The sequence below is a fragment of the Conger conger genome, chromosome 15 (genome assembly GCF_963514075.1).
Source record: "Conger conger chromosome 15, fConCon1.1, whole genome shotgun sequence".
Lineage (NCBI taxonomy): Eukaryota > Metazoa > Chordata > Actinopteri > Anguilliformes > Congridae > Conger > Conger conger.
The window spans coordinates 26,085,170-26,104,587 of NC_083774.1; the positions used below are offsets into that span (position 1 = coordinate 26,085,170).

General features: G+C 41.2%; 1 protein-coding gene across 1 annotated transcript in view; it reads right to left on the minus strand.

Annotated features, from left to right (window-relative positions):
- Window positions 1-785: 785 nt before the first annotated feature.
- The window catches only part of LOC133111090 (mucin-5AC-like), a 41,086-nt gene continuing 22,453 nt past the window's right edge, over window positions 786-19,418 (minus strand). The window contains exons 31-44 of the mRNA XM_061221247.1: window positions 10,803-10,895; window positions 9,345-10,244; window positions 8,634-8,896; window positions 7,264-7,435; window positions 7,046-7,077; window positions 6,335-6,506; window positions 5,518-5,622; window positions 4,955-4,995; window positions 4,346-4,468; window positions 3,486-3,587; window positions 2,897-3,025; window positions 2,469-2,508; window positions 2,079-2,202; window positions 786-1,414 (exon numbers count right to left, since the gene is read on the minus strand). Coding sequence (XP_061077231.1) covers window positions 1,210-1,414; window positions 2,079-2,202; window positions 2,469-2,508; window positions 2,897-3,025; window positions 3,486-3,587; window positions 4,346-4,468; window positions 4,955-4,995; window positions 5,518-5,622; window positions 6,335-6,506; window positions 7,046-7,077; window positions 7,264-7,435; window positions 8,634-8,896; window positions 9,345-10,244; window positions 10,803-10,895 — 2,501 coding nt within the window. The 3' untranslated portion in view covers window positions 786-1,209. The remainder of the gene's footprint in view (window positions 1,415-2,078; window positions 2,203-2,468; window positions 2,509-2,896; window positions 3,026-3,485; window positions 3,588-4,345; window positions 4,469-4,954; window positions 4,996-5,517; window positions 5,623-6,334; window positions 6,507-7,045; window positions 7,078-7,263; window positions 7,436-8,633; window positions 8,897-9,344; window positions 10,245-10,802; window positions 10,896-19,418) is intronic.

Here is a 19,418-nt window from a genome sequence, read left to right on the forward strand (position 1 = left end):
TGCTGATATTGTCATCAAACTGGAAAGGGAATTTGTCCAGTGTTGTGGCTGTGGCTCCATTGTGTTTCTTGTGTTTTCATTGTGTACAGATAATTACAGGCACAGCCACAATAATATGTATCTTTTCAGTGAGAAAACAATCTACCACTTCCACTGTGTTTGAGCTTATGTACCTTCGTTTTAGTAATACTGACCTGGAAAACAAACCCCAAAGAGACTAAGAGAATGTGGTGATACTTAAGGGGTTAATAAGGAACTAACTGGAAAAGCATAACTGCTTTTGCTCCTTCTTGGTTCATAACCTGTTCAGTTGATTGGTTTCTATCTCAGAGGTTAAGTACAAGTTAACTTTGCGATAAAACCAGTGCTATATAGTCTTATCTGCTGGATTTTATGGAAGCCCATTATTTATCTGAAAATCTGTATTATAAACTTGCAAATATTAATGTTAACTTGCTAATGTTAGCTAATGTTAATGTCTCTTTTGAAAACCGTGGATTGTGAATTTTAAATCCTTCATGGATCATTTGATGTTTCTCACTACAAACAGTTTTGTTGTAGTGTCAGTACAAAATTGTAATCCAGGAAGTACACTTATACTCAGGCTGCAGGTATCTCCTGGGTAGGTTTAACAAAGATCTACCTGTAGTGTTACATTTTCCCAGTGTACTATATTCATACTTTATAAATGTACGTCATTTAGGATAATGGTAAATGGTGAATAACAATACAACTTCAAATAAAGCTGTCCATTTAGAGAATGACAGAATCAGAGTTATTTTCAGTTGCTCCAGTTTATTAATAGGTTACTACAGTTAAGAACAGAAACACTCTTCTATATGCAGCTATATTCTATAAATGGTTAAAGCTAAGATCGACTACAATGCATTGATAATAGCAACTCCCCCCCCCATGTTTATTTCTAATGTTAAATCCATTCCATGCAAACACTGAAATGTCACTCACAGTATGTATCTTGTATAGAGCTAATTCAGTTGTACATTAAATAAAAGTGAAAACAAATAGAAATTAAGTCTTGCTCTTATAAACCAACATGCAAACAAAAAGAAAGAAAAAACACGCTACGTTTGACACCTCTAATTGTCATTGGGAGAATCCATTTTCCATTGAGAGAATCGTATAGTCTTTATACGGTCAACCAGAGGACTGATCGTCTGAGGAGTGGCGGCCTGGAATCTGCCCGTTGGTTCATCGCCGCCTTCGCCGTGCCCCCTTTTTCGTAGATTGGTAGGGAATGCACTCTGAGGGGTTGCAGCCACATGTTTCAACGTAAACGTAGGTGTAGTTGCGCTTTTCTCCTCCCGGGCATTCCATCTCAACCTCCTTTTTGTTTGTGGACAACTCCTGACAACAGGAGCACTCGTGAACCATAGAATTAGCCTCCACAGAGTATCTGGAAACAGGAGAAAGAAGAGGAAGTGGGGTGAGAAACCTAAACCACTATGGCCACTCTCAATCTATGACTGAAGCTAGACCTTCATAAATGGGAATATATATTCCTTGCAAGTCATCAACGAGGCACTATATCAGTATAATTTATGCAGTCACAACCCTAAGTGTTGTAGGGTATCTGAAAAGGGAAGTTACAGTTAGTGAGATCAGTTTCCTGCAGTCTGATTAGTTCTGCATAGTCTTAGCATTGTGTAAAAGGTCAATATTGAGGGATTGTCTTGGAGAGGTCTGTGAATTCCTTTTATTGAAGAAATAAATTGTTCTGGAATTGTTCTGGAAAAGGAAGTTACAGTTTGGGATTGTTTCCTGAAACATGATTATTTCTAAAATAATTAAGTCAGTGCTGAGTTATAGGTTAGAAGTTCAATCTGCAATCCGAGCCACACCTACAACATCATGATTCATCAAAATAAGTAATAAAGAAGTTATTAGCAAAGCATACTCTTGGAAGTTCTCTGGGGGAATACCATGTCAAAGACAAAGAGACAACCATATCAGGCTCATTGCAGCACACAGTTTCAGGCCTTTCAGTTAAGCTTTTCAGTGATGTATCTTTTTAGTTCCTTTTTACTGGAATCTGTACTCCATGTAGGTGTGGAACTTACTTGGAGGAGGTTGAGCAGGAGCCTTCACAGGAGCCGATTTCCACAGGCTTGATGGACTTGCAGTCATCGTTCTCCAGGTAAATGTTCTTCTTAATGACTTTGCACTCTTTAGGACGTATGGTGCCTGATGAGCGAAAGAAAGTTACAGGTGAATAAAATTGGCCATGTCTAAGAGAGGAAACCTTCTTCAATTACTACTGAAAATATTCCATTATACACAATTTTACCCTTATTTGTAACAGATATCAGTGTTAAAGGCCATTAATTAATTTCTATGTACATTTAATCAAATTCACAAGAAGGGTACAATGCTAACGCAAATTAGATGGTGAATGTGGGCTGCTAAAATTTTACATTTAATCAAAGCTAATGAATGATTTTGTTACTTACAATTTTTGCAACACCCATCTTCATCAATTTTCTCAGTGCCCTGTGGTAAAATTCAGATGTGTTTAAAAATTATTTTGTGCTGACATGCATTTTCAGTAGCACTTTACATAATACCTGTGGCAACATTATTTTTATAGGAATTTCAATCCTGGAGAAAATGACAACACGCTGTACAATTGATGCTTCACCCATTTATACACACACATACCAACAGCGATTGGCTGCCTTGCAAGGCACCAACCAGCTCGTCAGGAGCATTTGGGGATTAGGTGTCTTGATCAGGGACACTTCAACACACCCAGGGCGGAATTAAACCAGCAACCCTCCGACTACCAGACGACTGCTCGTACCACCTGAGCCATTGCCGCCTGAGCCATTTCTACAAACTACACATAATTCCAGGGCCTTGCCACTGATTTGAAACTTACGGGAATGCAGTCCTCTGGGTTGTATTCAGCACAGACAGTTTTTACTTCAACAGGAACCAGCTGGTCCTCTATCTTCTCACATTTGTACTTCTCACACGTCTTATTTGGAGGTGTCCAGATCTGGCCAGGCTGTGAGATTTAAATAGAGTAGTTATGCGGTAAAATGTGCAATCTCTTTTATAAAACCAAAAGTAAATGTAAAAATACTATGGAAAATGTGACTCTCAAAAAAACCCCAACTAAATATCCTACATAATTGTAACTATATTGGAATGTAAAGTCAGAGTCCACGTTCAATGATAATTGATACATTTGAAATGAAGAAATGTCCCTGGTACATTATTTCACTAGCAGCCAACTTGTCAATGTGTGAATAATGTCACTGTGCATTATGAATTCTTTCAAAAAAAAAAAGCTATTGCAAAAAGAAAATATATCACAACAACAATGAACTGAACCAACCAACTCATCTCTTTCAAGGGGAACTCCCAACAAGTGAAACAACTAAGAGATGGCTCTCTTAAAGAAGACAAGATGTAAAATTGCTGAATATATTATTTGAGCACTGGTATGAAAGTCGGTCACTCACCTCAATGATTTGTGTTTCATTGCTAGATGGCAAGGTAATAATACAGCTCTTCTGTACACACTTGCCACAACACTGATCGGGCTCAGTCTCATATTCAAAGCCCTAAGGGAGATTTGAACACAAAAAAAACAGTAAAAAAACAAAAGTCTGAAATGATTCATTGGTGAGGTTCATAAAGAACAGCACTGTTAAAATATCTGTTGAGCTGGACACCATCATGGATTATAATAAGTAATCCACTGCACAAATAAAAAATGGTTAGGTGGATTATTGTCAAAGGCAGCATTTGTGTGTGGCCATTAATCCCTCAGGTGAAAGTCAATTCTTTATAGAATTAACCCTCTAGACATTTTCCTAAAGTTTTGAAACAAATGTAGATTTTATGCACTTCTTGTGATATGCTGGGAATTTGTTTTATTATATTTCTTTCACAAGAGTGTGCAGCCACTCTTGCACTATGTGAACCTTTTCTTTGGAGATTCCCGGAGCAGTAAAAAAGAAAAAAACATTGGTCTAATAAATACCTAATAAAGTGCTCACTGAGTGAATATTTTCACTCAAAAGGCCAGTTTTCCCATTGGACTCCATTCATGTTTGACAACAAATGAAGAATATTTCCACTCATATACAATGTTCAATCTATGCTACAAGCATATGCTATGCTTTTTCTTTTTTTCCCCAAGGTCTGATTTTTCCCCCCCAAGCACACAGACAAAGATATAGATGTTTTCATTTCTACCCTTTGTGCCCTCGTTTGGCAACTGCCCAAACATTTTTCATTGGTTCATTCTGTGTGGTGGAACTTTTCCCCATTGGTTTCCATTGGGGTCGCTGTCTCTATGTATTACAGAGGCACCTACCGACTGGCAGGTCTCATTGCACTTCATTGGGGAACACTCCACAGAATGGAGCTCAGTTTCTGGATCTACAGTGTAGCCGCATTTGCAGTACTCGCACTTGTCCGAGGGCACGCTTGCTCCCGGCTGCAATGAGACACAACATAGACACAGTTAAACCCCTGGGACAGAGGTGAAGGCAGCATGATACAACCAGTGTGCATATATACTCACTTTTAAGACTCCTCAAAATGCAAACATGCACACTCTAACTGAGCTGACCAATGTTGACATATGCTCAGTCTTATGTCAACCACAAGCACATCTCAGCCATTTAAACATATGTTTTTATTTATCTATTACATTTTTTTTGCATTCCATTCCATTACAGTTATTTGTCCAAAGTGACGTACAGTTGATTAGACTAAGCAGGAGCCAATCACCGCAATGTGAGGTTAAGTACCTTGCCAAAGTGCCCAACAGCTGCACTCATCTTATTGTGGCTACACTGGGGCTTGAACCGCCAACCTTCCAGGTCCCAGTCAAGTACCTTAGCAACTGAGCCATTGGCTGCCCCAATTATTTTAAATATGCATATATATTATACAATGTGCCAAAAAGAAAGATTCTCACCTGATACTCTGTTTTATTGTGGACACAAACAGGCTTGGGCTCTGTAAGGAGAGAAAAACATGGTGATATGAGCGCATTAAAAAGCACAAATGAAGCAAAACATGGAAAACAGTATTTGGAGAGCAGTGGTAATCAGGGGAATAACGGCAACATATTTCTGGTATTAGTAATATGCAGCATAAGTATGTTTTGTGTGGTAGTTTGTGTATATAACCAATTCCTGCTGTAGTATTTCTTTAAGAAAAAACAAGAATCTAAAATGAATAATATAGCTTAATATCACTGCCTTTCTTTTTTTGGTTCTAAAGATTCAGATATGTTTGCATATGTTCTTCATTTGAAGAGAGTAGGTTTTCTGGAATGTTTTTTCAAAATTCTATGTCAGAATTCTCAGACCCTATTGCTTTCAATTAACAGTCGTGATTATGTCAGCATTAGAATGTTCAGTTAACAACATTCTAATCACATATTTGTGACCTTAAATGCAATGGTTGCTTGGCGCATTGCTAAGACATAATGACAAACCAAAAAAAGACATAATTACATAGACATGAGAAGCTTACCACAGTAATACTCAGGGCAGCAGCTTCCTTTTGGGCTAATAACTTTTGGAGTGAATCCTTCGGGGCAGGTGTAGTTTGTCTCCTGGCAAGTGTTCACATCACATTCTGTGTGAGGAAAAAGTACATGGCATTGAGATAAATGGGTGGACTGCACCAGAATGCTGATACTTAATTTCTCAAACAATCCTTTCCATTACCAACAACTAAAAGGACCTAAGAGACTGTGGTTTGTGTCCAAGGGAAATGTCATCCTTGAAGAATCTGTGAATTCTGTAAAAAGGTTTTAATGCTTTCCTCTATTTTTAGATGTCATTACTTTACAGATTCTGGTTTCTAGGCAAACTAGAATCCCATTCCAAACTGAAATGATCCTGCCTCATGCTCTCAAGCCCTTGATTAGAGGGGGAATCCCCAAGGTAACACCAACACTAGGGAGGTGACATTAAGATTTTATGGAGTCTATGGTCCCCGAATCCCTAGGGCATTCCATTCCTTGGGAGCCAAGAAAAGGCACCCATTGTTAGTATGTCAAAAACTGTTATGAACAGCATCCTAATAATTGCTACGATGTTTGTTAACTTTATGCTGAATGGGCACATTAGTTTACATTTAAATTTTTTACATTTTTACATTTAGTTCCTTGATTTTCCCGTTGGTTAGCACTGATAACTACGTTGTTTATATGCTAACTTTCTTATACTGTATAATGTATATAAATGTTTTCCCTAAATTAATTTGTATTTATTTTAATAACAGGGCATTTAAAAAGAAATGTGACCCGACCCAGACCGATGAACGCGCACCCTCATTCACTTACCGCATGTGACCTTCTGGCAGCAGTCCACTGTCTCCACCACTTGCACATATCCAGGCTTGGAACATGTTTTGTTTTGCTTTGGACAATCTTCATGCACAGGTTTACACAGGGGAGTGGTGGAGTTCATCGGACACTCACACTCCTCGCAGTTACTCCTCCACTTCTCGCCTGGCTGCATAGCAAGCAAATACATTTATTTGTTCAATTATTAAAACATATCACACTGACTTTAAAGGTATTCAAGCCAATGATTCATATAGGTTTATTTTCAAACTTTGACTAAATGCATTGGCCATGTATTTGCCCAAGCTAGGATTATTGCAGTGTTCAATCAGGTAATGTCTTGTCAGAACAGTTTTTTTCACCGTTGTAAAGACTGCGGACCCTGTTTAAAGGTGGTCTTGCACATGGAAACATTTTACATAATGCACCTAGATACATGGTATGTGAGAGGGCATACAAAGAACTAAAATACCTTGAATTAGTTAATTGATTATATGAAAATAAGATGACAATATGATCCATTAAGTCTTCAATCTAAATGCTAATATTTTGTCCAAGTATAATTCTGTTTTTGACTGAATGGCAATGCTGTACATACAGGTAGATTCACGAACAGTAATATTGTTGGTAAGCAAAATTTATGAACCGGAAAATGTGGCAAGGGGTATTGCTATAGAAACAGTGTCATAAGTCTTGTAAAGTTATTACCTCTTTGATTGTGCCATTGGGTCCGAAGCAGTCTGACAAAACAAGAAGCACATGGATGAGGGAAAGACCAAATCTTATTTGTCAGTTATTTTCAAGAGATTTAATCCATATAGCAGTTGGTAATTATGCAGAGTGATTTACAATATCAGAGAATGTAAGTGCATTCACAGGATTATGAGTGATTTGAGTGAGCTGATTTAATATTCATGAAGACTTACATTCACATTCATAGTGGTAGCAGCATCCAGACTCATTCTTGACCTTAATGGGGGAATGGCCATTCTCACAAACGATTGGTATCAGTGGCTTGCACTTCTTTGGTGTCAAGACTGCAGTACCGTTGATACATGTTGCTGTGGTACAGTTATCACTATCCCAAGATTCACCATTCTGCCATGGTAATAAGAAGTACAATTACACACATAACATGAAATCCACATTGTCCTTACCCTTTACACCAAATCCACATTGTCCTAGCACATTATACTAAATCCACATTGTCCTTACTGTTAGAATTAAGAAAATTAAGAAAGAATAGCCTGTTAACAATAAAGACATCCCCTTGGTTCATTGCTTTATTACTTTGAGTAATTACTGTAGATTGTATTAAAGCCTGATTATACCCAGTGGTTGGTACTTGTGTAAAGCCTGTGCTATTACACACTGGTGCATTTTCAATGATGTATTTATGACTTACACTGGTAGTTGTACTATTGAAACGCGACATACTGTTCGGAAAGGGCAGGGGTCATAGAACAGTATATTTAGCTGGAAGATTTTTTAACTGAAATCCCATTTGCCAAGCTAATGTGTTGCTTCTAGCTAACATAAGAAAAGGCACAGTATTGGAAACAATCCGTGCAAATAGCTGAATGCCAAATGTCATAGAATTGTGTCACCCAAAGTGACAGTATTTGGAGAAAATATGAATGAGAAAAAACCCAGTACATCTTTACCGAGAGCAGAAGTTAACATGCACCATTCAGATGTGCCATAAGTCTTGAAATCATTTCACAAGACAGTATTCACCTTAATCTCTCAGTGACCTTCGAGAAAATACCCCATCCTTGAGCCGTGAGGGGGTTTTTTGGGCAGTGAGGAGCATAAGGTGGTCTCATATCAATTTGAATTCAAAACCAACCTTGGGACTGGTAAGTTAAGTTCTTGGTGTTATAATGAGTCAGCAATGTTTGTGGGCTCACGCACACACAGAATGTGTTTTTAATCAGGAGCACAAAAACCATATGATCAGTTGACACTTAGTGCTTCTTGAATGCATATTCTCCAAGTACACAACTCTTTAGCATGCATATGAAATATATTGATATACACAAACTAATTTATATAAATGATTCATTTAATGATTAACTACTAATGAATACATAGTGATTAACTAAAAACTATTAGTATACAGTATTTCGATTACACTTATCTGAACAATGTAATTAGAAAACTGTCCACCATTAGGTGTCACATTTTCAACATCCATATAAGGTAAACTTTTTGTGATCTAGGGCAGTGTTTTTTAATAAAATGTGCATTCGGCATAATTTACTGGAGGCTTTTGTTCATTTTAAAGATTGATTACCTTCCTTGGGGGATCAAAATGGTAACAGTCTGGCCCCAATGTTGTAGTTCCAGGGCTGGTTGTTGTAACAGGAGTTGTAGTTTCAGTCTTGGATGTTGAAGACAGTGTACTTGCTGGAGAGGTAGTCTTCACAATGGTTGGTGAAATCGGTGGTGCAACAGTTGTAATACAGGGATTTGACATCTTTTCAATTTGACATGTTGCATTGCAAAAAGCAGTGAAGCACCAGCCTTCACCATCGGTTTCATTGTATATAATTGATCCTGATGGTAAAAAGGAATGGTCACGAGAGATTAATAGCATCCACATGAAAAGCAAACTCAGCATGTATGTTTCCATCCAGACAGCACTATAAAGGTTACTTAACCCTTTCAGTCCCAACAGTGCCATATGGCACTCAAATGTAATGAGCGTAAAATCCAAAATGGCATTCTTGACCTTTTCAACTTGTCAAAATAATATTTTTTGTTATACTATTGTTTTGAGCACCTATTAAAACCCTACTAATTTTTCAAAAGATTCTCAAACAAAGCCAAAACCCCTTGGGGTCAAAGACAACATGTACAAGAACAGGTAAATCATGAAGAAACCTTATGAAATAAATTGTTGAAGGATAAAATGGTGATTATGAACAGATTGTAAAGTTATAAAGACAATTTTATGGAACTCTATTGCTCAATTGTGAGAGAAATATTCCAAAGAAATACCTACCCCGTGGATAAGGCTCAGATTTATATAGGCAAAAACACTCAAGAGTAGTTGATGGTGTTTCTACTATTGGACTAGTGGGTGTCTTTGATGGCGTTGTTGTTCCGGTCACAATTTCCTCTGTTGTGGATATCGGCTTTTTAGTTGTTGTGGGTGCTGTGCCAGATGTTGTAGGTTTTATTTCTGTTGAAGAAGGTGGCACTCTTGTTGTCTCTGTGCTAGTGGGAGGTCTTGAAGGTGTCACAACAGTAGAAACTGTGGCAGTCTTGGAAGTTACACCTGGAGTAGTTACTTGTGCTTCTGTTGTTGAAGTAGTGATCTCAGAAATTGGAGTTGTGGATGGTGTTTCTACTATTGGACTAGTGGGTGTCTTTGATGGCGTTGTTGTTCCGGTCACAATTTCCTCTGTTGTGGATATCGGCTGTTTAGTCGTTGTGGGTGCTGTGCCAGATGTTGTAGGTTTTACTTTCGTTGGAGTCGTTGATATTGGACCACTAGTAACAACAACAACAGGTGCTGTTGAATATGTACTTCGAGTAGTAGTGCCTGTGATAACAGGTAATGTTATTGTCCCAACTGAAGCTGTAGGTGCTGTGCGCGTAGGTTTGGATATTACTTCTGTTGAAGAAGGTGGCACTCTTGTTGTCTCTGTGCTAGTGGGAGGTCTTGAAGGTGTCACAACAGTAGAAACTGTGGCAGTCTTGGAAGTTACACCTGGAGTAGTTACTTGTGCTTTTGTTGTTGAAGTTGTGATCTCAGAAATTGGAGTTGTGGATGGTGTTTCTACTATAGGACTAGTGGGTGTCTTCTTTGATGGCGTTGTTGTTCCGGTCACAATTTCCTCTGTTGTGGATATCGGCTTTTTAGTTGTTGTGGGTGCTGTGCCAGATGTTGTAGGTTTTCCTTTTGTTGGAGTCGTTGGCACTGGTGTGGTCTCTGTGCTAGTGGGAGGTCTTGAAGGTGTCACAACAGTAGAAACTGTGGCAGTCTTGGAAGTTACACCTGGAGTAGTTACTTGTGCTTTTGTTGTTGAAGTTGTGATCTCAGAAATTGGAGTTGTGGATGGTGTTTCTACTATAGGACTAGTGGGTGTCTTCTTTGATGGCGTTGTTGTTCCGGTCACAATTTCCTCTGTTGTGGATATGGGCTTTTTAGTTGTTGTGGGTGCTGTGCCAGATGTTGTAGGTTTTACTTCTGTTGAAGAAGGTGGCACTCTTGTTGTCTCTGTGCTAGTGGGAGGTCTTGAAGGTGTCACAACAGTAGAAACTGTGGCAGTCTTGGAAGTTACACCTGGAGTAGTTACTTGTGCTTTTGTTGTTGAAGTTGTGATCTCAGAAATTGGAGTTGTGGATGGTGTTTCTACTATAGGACTAGTGGGTGTCTTCTTTGATGGCGTTGTTGTTCCGGTCACAATTTCCTCTGTTGTGGATATCGGCTTTTTAGTTGTTGTGGGTGCTGTGCCAGATGTTGTAGGTTTTCCTTTCGTTGGAGTCGTTGGCACTGGTGTGGTCTCTGTGCTAGTGGGAGGTCTTGAAGGTGTCACAACAGTAGAAACTGTGGCAGTCTTGGAAGTTACACCTGGAGTAGTTACTTGTGCTTTTGTTGTTGAAGTTGTGATCTCAGAAATTGGAGTTGTGGATGGTGTTTCTACTATAGGACTAGTGGGTGTCTTCTTTGATGGCGTTGTTGTTCCGGTCACAATTTCCTCTGTTGTGGATATGGGCTTTTTAGTTGTTGTGGGTGCTGTGCCAGATGTTGTAGGTTTTACTTCTGTTGAAGAAGGTGGCACTCTTGTTGTCTCTGTGCTAGTGGGAGGTCTTGAAGGTGTCACAACAGTAGAAACTGTGGCAGTCTTGGAAGTTACACCTGGAGTAGTTACTTGTGCTTTTGTTGTTGAAGTTGTGATCTCAGAAATTGGAGTTGTGGATGGTGTTTCTACTATAGGACTAGTGGGTGTCTTCTTTGATGGCGTTGTTGTTCCGGTCACAATTTCCTCTGTTGTGGATATCGGCTTTTTAGTTGTTGTGGGTGCTGTGCCAGATGTTGTAGGTTTTCCTTTCGTTGGAGTCGTTGGCACTGGTGTGGTCTCTGTGCTAGTGGGAGGTCTTGAAGGTGTCACAACAGTAGAAACTGTGGCAGTCTTGGAAGTTACACCTGGAGTAGTTACTTCTGCTTTTGTTGTTGAAGTTGTGATCTCAGAAATTGGAGTTGTGGATGGTGTTTCTACTATAGGACTAGTGGGTGTCTTCTTTGATGGCGTTGTTGTTCCGGTCACAATTTCCTCTGTTGTGGATATCGGCTTTTTAGTTGTTGTGGGTGCTGTGCCAGATGTTGTAGGTTTTACTTCTGTTGAAGAAGGTGGCACTCTTGTTGTCTCTGTGCTAGTGGGAGGTCTTGAAGGTGTCACAACAGTAGAAACTGTGGCAGTCTTGGAAGTTACACCTGGAGTAGTTACTTGTGCTTCTGTTGTTGAAGTAGTGATCTCAGAAATTGGAGTTGTGGATGGTGTTTCTACTATAGGACTAGTGGGTGTCTTCTTTGATGGCGTTGTTGTTCCGGTCACAATTTCCTCTGTTGTGGATATCGGCTTTTTAGTTGTTGTGGGTGCTGTGCCAGATGTTGTAGGTTTTCCTTTCGTTGGAGTCGTTGGCACTGGTGTGGTCTCTGTGCTAGTGGGAGGTCTTGAAGGTGTCACAACAGTAGAAACTGTGGCAGTCTTGGAAGTTACACCTGGAGTAGTTACTTGTGCTTTTGTTGTTGAAGTTGTGATCTCAGAAATTGGAGTTGTGGATGGTGTTTCTACTATAGGACTAGTGGGTGTCTTCTTTGATGGCGTTGTTGTTCCGGTCACAATTTCCTCTGTTGTGGATATCGGCTTTTTAGTTGTTGTGGGTGCTGTGCCAGATGTTGTAGGTTTTACTTCTGTTGAAGAAGGTGGCACTCTTGTTGTCTCTGTGCTAGTGGGAGGTCTTGAAGGTGTCACAACAGTAGAAACTGTGGCAGTCTTGGAAGTTACACCTGGAGTAGTTACTTCTGCTTTTGTTGTTGAAGTTGTGATCTCAGAAATTGGAGTTGTGGATGGTGTTTCTACTATAGGACTAGTGGGTGTCCTCTTTGATGGCGTTGTTGTTCCGGTCACAATTTCCTCTGTTGTGGATATCGGCTTTTTAGTTGTTGTGGGTGCTGTGCCAGATGTTGTAGGTTTTACTTCTGTTGAAGAAGGTGGCACTCTTGTTGTCTCTGTGCTAGTGGGAGGTCTTGAAGGTGTCACAACAGTAGAAACTGTGGCAGTCTTGGAAGTTACACCTGGAGTAGTTACTTGTGCTTCTGTTGTTGAAGTAGTGATCTCAGAAATTGGAGTTGTGGATGGTGTTTCTACTATAGGACTAGTGGGTGTCTTCTTTGATGGCGTTGTTGTTCCGGTCACAATTTCCTCTGTTGTGGATATCGGCTTTTTAGTTGTTGTGGGTGCTGTGCCAGATGTTGTAGGTTTTACTTCTGTTGAAGAAGGTGGCACTCTTGTTGTCTCTGTGCTAGTGGGAGGTCTTGAAGGTGTCACAACAGTAGAAACTGTGGCAGTCTTGGAAGTTACACCTGGAGTAGTTACTTGTGCTTCTGTTGTTGAAGTAGTGATCTCAGAAATTGGAGTTGTGGATGGTGTTTCTACTATAGGACTAGTGGGTGTCTTCTTTGATGGCGTTGTTGTTCCGGTCACAATTTCCTCTGTTGTGGATATTGGCTTTTTAGTTGTTGTGGGTGCTGTGCCAGATGTTGTAGGTTTTCCTTTCGTTGGAGTCGTTGGCACTGGTGTGGTCTCTGTGCTAGTGGGAGGTCTTGAAGGTGTCACAACAGTAGAAACTGTGGCAGTCTTGGAAGTTACACCTGGAGTAGTTACTTCTGCTTCTGTTGTTGAAGTAGTGATCTCAGAAATTGGAGTTGTGGATGGTGTTTCCACTATAGGACTCGTGGGTGTCTTCTTTGATGGCGTTGTTGTTCCGGTCACAATTTCCTCTGTTGTGGATATCGGCTTTTTTGTTGTTGTGGGTGCTGTGCCAGATGTTGTAGGTTTTACTTCTGTTGAAGAAGGTGGCACTCTTGTTGTCTCTGTGCTAGTGGGAGGTCTTGAAGGTGTCACAACAGTAGAAACTGTGGCAGTCTTGGAAGTTACACCTGGAGTAGTTACTTCTGCTTTTGTTGTTGAAGTTGTGATCTCAGAAATTGGAGTTGTGGATGGTGTTTCTACTATAGGACTAGTGGGTGTCTTCTTTGATGGCGTTGTTGTTCCGGTCACAATTTCCTCTGTTGTGGATATCGGCTTTTTAGTTGTTGTGGGTGCTGTGCCAGATGTTGTAGGTTTTACTTCTGTTGAAGAAGGTGGCACTCTTGTTGTCTCTGTGCTAGTGGGAGGTCTTGAAGGTGTCACAACAGTAGAAACTGTGGCAGTCTTGGAAGTTACACCTGGAGTAGTTACTTGTGCTTCTGTTGTTGAAGTAGTGATCTCAGAAATTGGAGTTGTGGATGGTGTTTCTACTATAGGACTAGTGGGTGTCTTCTTTGATGGCGTTGTTGTTCCGGTCACAATTTCCTCTGTTGTGGATATCGGCTTTTTAGTTGTTGTGGGTGCTGTGCCAGATGTTGTAGGTTTTACTTCTGTTGAAGAAGGTGGCACTCTTGTTGTCTCTGTGCTAGTGGGAGGTCTTGAAGGTGTCACAACAGTAGAAACTGTGGCAGTCTTGGAAGTTACACCTGGAGTAGTTACTTGTGCTTCTGTTGTTGAAGTAGTGATCTCAGAAATTGGAGTTGTGGATGGTGTTTCTACTATAGGACTAGTGGGTGTCTTCTTTGATGGCGTTGTTGTTCCGGTCACAATTTCCTCTGTTGTGGATATCGGCTTTTTAGTTGTTGTGGGTGCTGTGCCAGATGTTGTAGGTTTTCCTTTCGTTGGAGTCGTTGGCACTGGTGTGGTCTCTGTGCTAGTGGGAGGTCTTGAAGGTGTCACAACAGTAGAAACTGTGGCAGTCTTGGAAGTTACACCTGGAGTAGTTACTTCTGCTTCTGTTGTTGAAGTAGTGATCTCAGAAATTGGAGTTGTGGATGGTGTTTCCACTATAGGACTCGTGGGTGTCTTCTTTGATGGCGTTGTTGTTCCGGTCACAATTTCCTCTGTTGTGGATATCGGCTTTTTTGTTGGTGTAGGTGGTGATGTTTCAGTAGTTGTTGTTTTCTGGGCAGTTGTGGTGGGCAGCTTACATTCCTCTTCACAGCATTTAAGTCTTATTTCATAATTGTAACACATTAGTGGAAATTGATATCTGTTTTCGCAAATCAGTCCAACAGATGGACTACATTCCACAGTTTGGCCCACATCAGTGATCGAAAGTCTACCTTCTTTTTGTCTGCATTCTACCTCTGTAGGTTTGCTGCAAGTGTTATTCTCAGACTTTATTATATTTTCAATGGACTCGATGTCTCCTCCGTCAGGCCCTGGGGTGGGTTTGCTAGTATCAATCCAGCTTGACCACTTGCACACACGAGTTTTTGTACATGGAGTTGTCGTTATTGGAGCAGAAGTTGATGAGACAAATACAGTCGTTTCAGAAATTGGAGTTGTGGTTTTTGGGACTGGTGTTCTCTCTGTACTAGTGGGAGGTCTTGAAAAGGTGGTCAAACCTGGAGTTGTGATTTCTGGTGTTGTTGTTAAAGTTGTGGTTTCAGAAACTGGAGTTGTGGATGGTGTTTCTATTGGTTTTTTAGTCGTTGTGGGTGCTGTGCCAGATGTTGTAGGTTTTCCTTTCGTTGGAGTCGTTGGCACTGGTGTGGTCTCTGTGCTAGTGGGAGGTCTTGAAGGTGTCACAACAGTAGAAACTGTGGCAGTCTTGGAAGTTACACCTGGAGTAGTTACTTGTGCTTTTGTTGTTGAAGTTGTGATCTCAGAAATTGGAGTTGTGGATGGTGTTTCTACTATTGGACTAGTGGGTGTCTTTGATGGCGTTGTTGTTCCGGTCACAATTTCCTCTGTTGTGGATATCGGCTTTTTAGTTGTTGTGGGTGCTGTGCCAGATGTTGTAGGTTTTACTTCTGTTGAAGAAGGTGGCACTCTTGTTGTCTCTGTGCTAGTGGGAGGTCTTGAAGGTGTCACAACAGTAGAAACTGTGGCGGTCTTGGAAGTTACACCTGGAGTAGTTACTTCTGCTTTTGTTGTTGAAGTAGTGATCTCAGAAATTGGAGTTGTGGATGGTGTTTCTACTATAGGACTAGTGGGTGTCTTCTTTGATGGCGTTGTTGTTCCGGTCACAATTTCCTCTGTTGTGGATATCGGCTTTTTAGTTGTTGTGGGTGCTGTGCCAGATGTTGTAGGTTTTCCTTTCGTTGGAGTCGTTGGCACTGGTGTGGTCTCTGTGCTAGTGGGAGGTCTTGAAGGTGTCACAACAGTAGAAACTGTGGCAGTCTTGGAAGTTACACCTGGAGTAGTTACTTCTGCTTTTGTTGTTGAAGTTGTGATCTCAGAAATTGGAGTTGTGGATGGTGTTTCTACTATAGGACTAGTGGGTGTCTTCTTTGATGGCGTTGTTGTTCCGGTCACAATTTCCTCTGTTGTGGATATGGGCTTTTTAGTTGTTGTGGGTGCTGTGCCAGATGTTGTAGGTTTTCCTTTCGTTGGAGTCGTTGGCACTGGTGTGGTCTCTGTGCTAGTGGGAGGTCTTGAAGGTGTCACAACAGTAGAAACTGTGGCAGTCTTGGAAGTTACACCTGGAGTAGTTACTTGTGCTTTTGTTGTTGAAGTTGTGATCTCAGAAATTGGAGTTGTGGATGGTGTTTCTACTATAGGACTAGTGGGTGTCTTCTTTGATGGCGTTGTTGTTCCGGTCACAATTTCCTCTGTTGTGGATATCGGCTTTTTAGTTGTTGTGGGTGCTGTGCCAGATGTTGTAGGTTTTACTTCTGTTGAAGAAGGTGGCACTCTTGTTGTCTCTGTGCTAGTGGGAGGTCTTGAAGGTGTCACAACAGTAGAAACTGTGGCAGTCTTGGAAGTTACACCTGGAGTAGTTACTTCTGCTTTTGTTGTTGAAGTAGTGATCTCAGAAATTGGAGTTGTGGATGGTGTTTCTACTATAGGACTAGTGGGTGTCTTCTTTGATGGCGTTGTTGTTCCGGTCACAATTTCCTCTGTTGTGGATATCGGCTTTTTAGTTGTTGTGGGTGCTGTGCCAGATGTTGTAGGTTTTACTTCTGTTGAAGAAGGTGGCACTCTTGTTGTCTCTGTGCTAGTGGGAGGTCTTGAAGGTGTCACAACAGTAGAAACTGTGGCAGTCTTGGAAGTTACACCTGGAGTAGTTACTTGTGCTTCTGTTGTTGAAGTAGTGATCTCAGAAATTGGAGTTGTGGATGGTGTTTCTACTATAGGACTAGTGGGTGTCTTCTTTGATGGCGTTGTTGTTCCGGTCACAATTTCCTCTGTTGTGGATATCGGCTTTTTAGTTGTTGTGGGTGCTGTGCCAGATGTTGTAGGTTTTCCTCTCGTTGGAGTCGTTGGCACTGGTGTGGTCTCTGTGCTAGTGGGAGGTCTTGAAGGTGTCACAACAGTAGAAACTGTGGCAGTCTTGGAAGTTACACCTGGAGTAGTTACTTGTGCTTTTGTTGTTGAAGTTGTGATCTCAGAAATTGGAGTTGTGGATGGTGTTTCTACTATAGGACTAGTGGGTGTCTTCTTTGATGGCGTTGTTGTTCCGGTCACAATTTCCTCTGTTGTGGATATCGGCTTTTTAGTTGTTGTGGGTGCTGTGCCAGATGTTGTAGGTTTTACTTCTGTTGAAGAAGGTGGCACTCTTGTTGTCTCTGTGCTAGTGGGAGGTCTTGAAGGTGTCACAACAGTAGAAACTGTGGCAGTCTTGGAAGTTACACCTGGAGTAGTTACTTGTGCTTCTGTTGTTGAAGTAGTGATCTCAGAAATTGGAGTTGTGGATGGTGTTTCTACTATAGGACTAGTGGGTGTCTTCTTTGATGGCGTTGTTGTTCCGGTCACAATTTCCTCTGTTGTGGATATCGGCTTTTTAGTTGTTGTGGGTGCTGTGCCAGATGTTGTAGGTTTTACTTCTGTTGAAGAAGGTGGCACTCTTGTTGTCTCTGTGCTAGTGGGAGGTCTTGAAGGTGTCACAACAGTAGAAACTGTGGCAGTCTTGGAAGTTACACCTGGAGTAGTTACTTGTGCTTCTGTTGTTGAAGTAGTGATCTCAGAAATTGGAGTTGTGGATGGTGTTTCTACTATAGGACTAGTGGGTGTCTTCTTTGATGGCGTTGTTGTTCCGGTCACAATTTCCTCTGTTGTGGATATCGGCTTTTTAGTTGTTGTGGGTGCTGTGCCAGATGTTGTAGGTTTTACTTCTGTTGAAGAAGGTGGCACTCTTGTTGTCTCTGTGCTAGTGGGAGGTCTTGAAGGTGTCACAACAGTAGAAACTGTGGCAGTCTTGGAAGTTACACCTGGAGTAGTTACTTGTGCTTCTGTTGTTGAAGTAGTGATCTCAGAAATTGGAGTTGTGGATGGTGTTTCTACTATAGGACTAGTGGGTGTCTTCTTTGATGGCGTTGTTGTTCCGGTCACAATTTCCTCTGTTGTGGATATCGGCTTTTTAGTTGTTGTGGGTGCTGTGCCAGATGTTGTAGGTTTTCCTTTCGTTGGAGTCGTTGGCACTGGTGTGGTCTCTGTGCTAGTGGGAGGTCTTGAAGGTGTCACAACAGTAGAAACTGTGGCAGTCTTGGAAGTTACACCTGGAGTAGTTACTTGTGCTTTTGTTGTTGAAGTTGTGATCTCAGAAATTGGAGTTGTGGATGGTGTTTCTACTATAGGACTAGTGGGTGTCTTCTTTGATGGCGTTGTTGTTCCGGTCACAATTTCCTCTGTTGTGGATATCGGCTTTTTAGTTGTTGTGGGTGCTGTGCCAGATGTTGTAGGTTTTACTTCTGTTGAAGAAGGTGGCACTCTTGTTGTCTCTGTGCTAGTGGGAGGTCTTGAAGGTGTCACAACAGTAGAAACTGTGGCAGTCTTGGAAGTTACACCTGGAGTAGTTACTTGTGCTTCTGTTGTTGAAGTAGTGATCTCAGAAATTGGAGTTGTGGATGGTGTTTCTACTATAGGACTAGTGGGTGTCTTCTTTGATGGCGTTGTTGTTCCGGTCACAATTTCCTCTGTTGTGGATATCGGCTTTTTAGTTGTTGTGGGTGCTGTGCCAGATGTTGTAGGTTTTACTTCTGTTGAAGAAGGTGGCACTCTTGTTGTCTCTGTGCTAGTGGGAGGTCTTGAAGGTGTCACAACAGTAGAAACTGTGGCAGTCTTGGAAGTTACACCTGGAGTAGTTACTTGTGCTTCTGTTGTTGAAGTAGTGATCTCAGAAATTGGAGTTGTGGATGGTGTTTCTACTATAGGACTAGTGGGTGTCTTCTTTGATGGCGTTGTTGTTCCGGTCACAATTTCCTCTGTTGTGGATATCGGCTTTTTAGTTGTTGTGGGTGCTGTGCCAGATGTTGTAGGTTTTACTTCTGTTGAAGAAGGTGGCACTCTTGTTGTCTCTGTGCTAGTGGGAGGTCTTGAAGGTGTCACAACAGTAGAAACTGTGGCAGTCTTGGAAGTTACACCTGGAGTAGTTACTTGTGCTTTTGTTGTTGAAGTTGTGATCTCAGAAATTGGAGTTGTGGATGGTGTTTCTACTATTGGACTAGTGGGTGTCTTCTTTGATGGCGTTGTTGTTCCGGTCACAATTTCCTCTGTTGTGGATATCGGCTTTTTAGTTGTTGTGGGTGCTGTGCCAGATGTTGTAGGTTTTACTTCTGTTGAAGAAGGTGGCACTCTTGTTGTCTCTGTGCTAGTGGGAGGTCTTGAAGGTGTCACAACAGTAGAAACTGTGGCGGTCTTGGAAGTTACACCTGGAGTAGTTACTTCTGCTTTTGTTGTTGAAGTAGTGATCTCAGAAATTGGAGTTGTGGATGGTGTTTCTACTATAGGACTAGTGGGTGTCTTCTTTGATGGCGTTGTTGTTCCGGTCACAATTTCCTCTGTTGTGGATATCGGCTTTTTAGTTGTTG